We start from the raw sequence: 3,175 nt of genomic DNA on the forward strand, positions 1-3,175 counted from the left end.
GATAGTCCAGAAGGGCACGAAGTTTGCAAGCACACCAGCCCAATGAGACCTTTCACAGAGTAATTTTTGCTACTTGTTATGGGGGCATGGGCCTATAAGTTGAAGGCTCTTTGGCTAAGAGCCAAGGACGGAGGGGTATCCATTCCACCAAATTTGCCCGAGACATGATCCTGACCTCATTTTTAAATCATCACAATTTATATATAATTTTTCCAATAAAATTTAAAATTATACTATTTAAAGTAACAAGTGAAACAAATCAAAAGTTGAATTTAATTAGGAGAATCTTTGGTTGCCTGATAAATATGCAAGAACAGTCTCTCAATTTCCAGTCCAGGTACTATCATTCAGTTGGTAGAGGAAACCTGCGTTTGCATCAAAATTAAGATAAGTCCAATGACGTTTCAACTTCAATGTGTTATGAATAGTATAGCTTTTGTCTCCAACAAATAACAGATCTATAAAAGTATAGTACTGGTGAATTGGTCAAATTAAAGGTTCAAAAAAGACTTTAACCTCTAAATTAACAAAATACTTATGCTAAGTTTACAGCGTTCCCCTTAATAAAACAAGTATTATTCTATTCGCCATACAATCAATAAGATATCAGAAACAGTAATTTTACCACTTCCTAACAGCAAAATATATGCTGGCAATACTCAGGCCATCAATACGGCCTATCACCAATATAGTTGCCCGGGGGGTCATAACTGCATATGATCCATGTGTCCCTGTTCTTACACTTTATAATAGAACACCCAACACTTGTGGTTGTTGCCCATACAATCTGAGTATAGTGTGTGCAATCTGGGCCTGTGCAAGTGTTGTTGGCATGAATATACCACTTCCTTTCATCAATCCATGCATTCGCTGCCTGTAGAGGCGTCCACTTTGGACCTTCGCCCCAGAATATATTTTCACCGTAGGGAGATCCTTCTGAATGTTGAAGGAGGCAGTCACTTCTTCTTTCTCTAGCATAAGTACGAGCAAAAGCAGCAACTGTGCGGTTCCATGTAAGTGGGGGAACTCCAACGGCTTGTCTCGCTTTGTTCTGCGGATCAAGGAATTGCTTCATGGCCTCCGAGCTGGTCAAGCCCTCCACATCACTTAAGAAGCCCACCAACAAGAGAAGCAGGGCTAGGTGGTAAAATCGACCCATTCTGAACAAACTAAAACTTGCAATCTTACAATAACAAACTAATAACAATTGGGAAGAACTGACATTTGACTTTTAAGACAGATTGAAATATGACAATGCTCTACAACGAATTTCTTCTTAAATAGAGGGACGACATGGTACAATTTTAGGGTTGGAGTAAAGTATAGATTTGTCTAGGTGGTCTAGTAGAGCAAAGAATCATTCTAATCCTTATCGCTTTGAGCTTTGGTGCCTTCACTTCTACGGTTAATACTTTTATTCCGCTGCCTTGCTCTGATCTCTTTCGAGAGCGTTGCTTTGCTCACAAGTTTTATGATTTTGCGCGTGATTTGGCTTCGAAACTTCCTATTCGACCTGAGAAACATTACATTTGGCTCTAATTAATGTGGCCGATGCTGAAAATATAAGTTGCTTGACACATTTGCAAAATCAGTAACGACTTTTGTGAGGATTTATGGAGCTTGCTATTGTAAGGCGCTTCCTCTCGTGTAGATATGAAGTGTTGACTCTCCTATTTCACACGTGTGTCTTAGAATTAATTTTGTTTTCTTTAATTAAAAAATGGATTCAGAAATCCAACAAAAAACTAAACATTGAACAACTCTATCTACATCAACTAACTATCCAACAAAAAACTAAACATTGAACAACTCTATCTACATCAACTAACTGTTTTAATATTTGAAACAATTCTAAAGATAATTGTCCCCTATCCACAATATTCCACGGTCCACCATTCCCTTGATCAAAAGTTTATTTGGTGAGGCAATACACTACTCCATTCCACTTCCTAAGAATGTGAGTAAAAGTAATAAATTCCAAAGAACTACACAACCTTAAAATCTATCTAATAACCAAGGGTAAATGTAGATTAACATAATCAAATCGCTGCTCATTTAGTAGAGCCACCACCACTTGTGAATCAGGTTCTCAAATAATCCTTTTTCAGTCAAGAATACAACCTCTCTCTATAACATACAATTTTTTTGTCCCGCTAGATGTGTGACTTATACTTCATTTTTCGTTCCATGTCAAGATGATATAGATTTTGAAGGTGACAAATCTTGATTGTTGAATGACGTTCAATAGATTTATATTCTAAGTATTGGAATTATCTTTTAATTAATTATTGTGAGGAATAACAAATTAGTTTAGTTGTTGCCATCTTTGAACATGCATTATGATAGTTTTTAAACTGAGTTCAATGGGTGACTTGATTACAAGATATAATTTTATTCACAATTAGTATATCAATGCTATAGATTAAAAGGGGCCAAAACTTGATCATTGAACATGATTAATGTTTACTGGAGTTAAGAGATTATGTTGGGAGAATTGAAATTATTTTATAATGATTTTTTTTTTGGAATAATAAAGTGGATTTGCTGAGCAAAATAAGGTATTGAATGAAATATTGATTAAAGTTTTGGAAACTGAATTGGAATAAAATCAATGGATATGGTCCATCAATAAAGTTGTTGGTGCGCATTTGTATAGGTACAAGGGAATACAACTTGGAATGAAGCCCTTAAAGCCCTTAGATCATTGATCATTGTGAGAGGTTAACAAATAGAAAAATATGAATGATAGAAAAAATATTAATTATGAATAAAACACATTTCATTAATGAATATGAGTTTTTCAACCATAATCCATTTTTATCGGTAGAATATTTAAAACATTTTTTTCAATCATTATGATAGTGTTGCCCACTAGGAGAAAATATATAAACTATAGCATATGTTTGTACTCAAATGTGTAAGCCAAAAAATTCTAAAGACTCACACCAAACCCAAGGCTAGAAAGTGTGAATGCAGGTAATGAGGAGGGCTCATTAAAAATAGTAGTGTAAATGAGATGTTTCTTCTTAGTGGGTAGACTTAACTTTATCATTGAATTTAGCTAAAACCCAAAATGGTTTGTTCTAATGTCTTCTCCAACAATAAATTTAATAGAATACGATATTCATGAATAAATAAAAAACCATACTAAATGTATTCTTAGTCCAAAGAATTC

At 34.6% G+C, this 3,175-nt stretch overlaps 1 protein-coding gene across 1 annotated transcript; it reads right to left on the reverse strand.

The window, feature by feature from the left end:
* Positions 1 to 250: 250 nt before the first annotated feature.
* LOC131039011 (pathogenesis-related protein PR-1-like) lies at positions 251 to 1,229 on the reverse strand. The gene is made up of 2 exons (XM_057971645.1): positions 626 to 1,229; positions 251 to 365 (listed from the first exon to the last, which is right to left on the reverse strand). The coding sequence occupies exon 1, from the start codon at positions 1,157 to 1,159 to the stop codon at positions 668 to 670; it is 492 nt and encodes a 163-aa protein (XP_057827628.1). The 5' UTR covers positions 1,160 to 1,229; the 3' UTR covers positions 251 to 365; positions 626 to 667.
* Positions 1,230 to 3,175: the final 1,946 nt, after the last annotated feature.

This window comes from Cryptomeria japonica, chromosome 5, assembly GCF_030272615.1.
Source record: "Cryptomeria japonica chromosome 5, Sugi_1.0, whole genome shotgun sequence".
Lineage (NCBI taxonomy): Eukaryota > Viridiplantae > Streptophyta > Pinopsida > Cupressales > Cupressaceae > Cryptomeria > Cryptomeria japonica.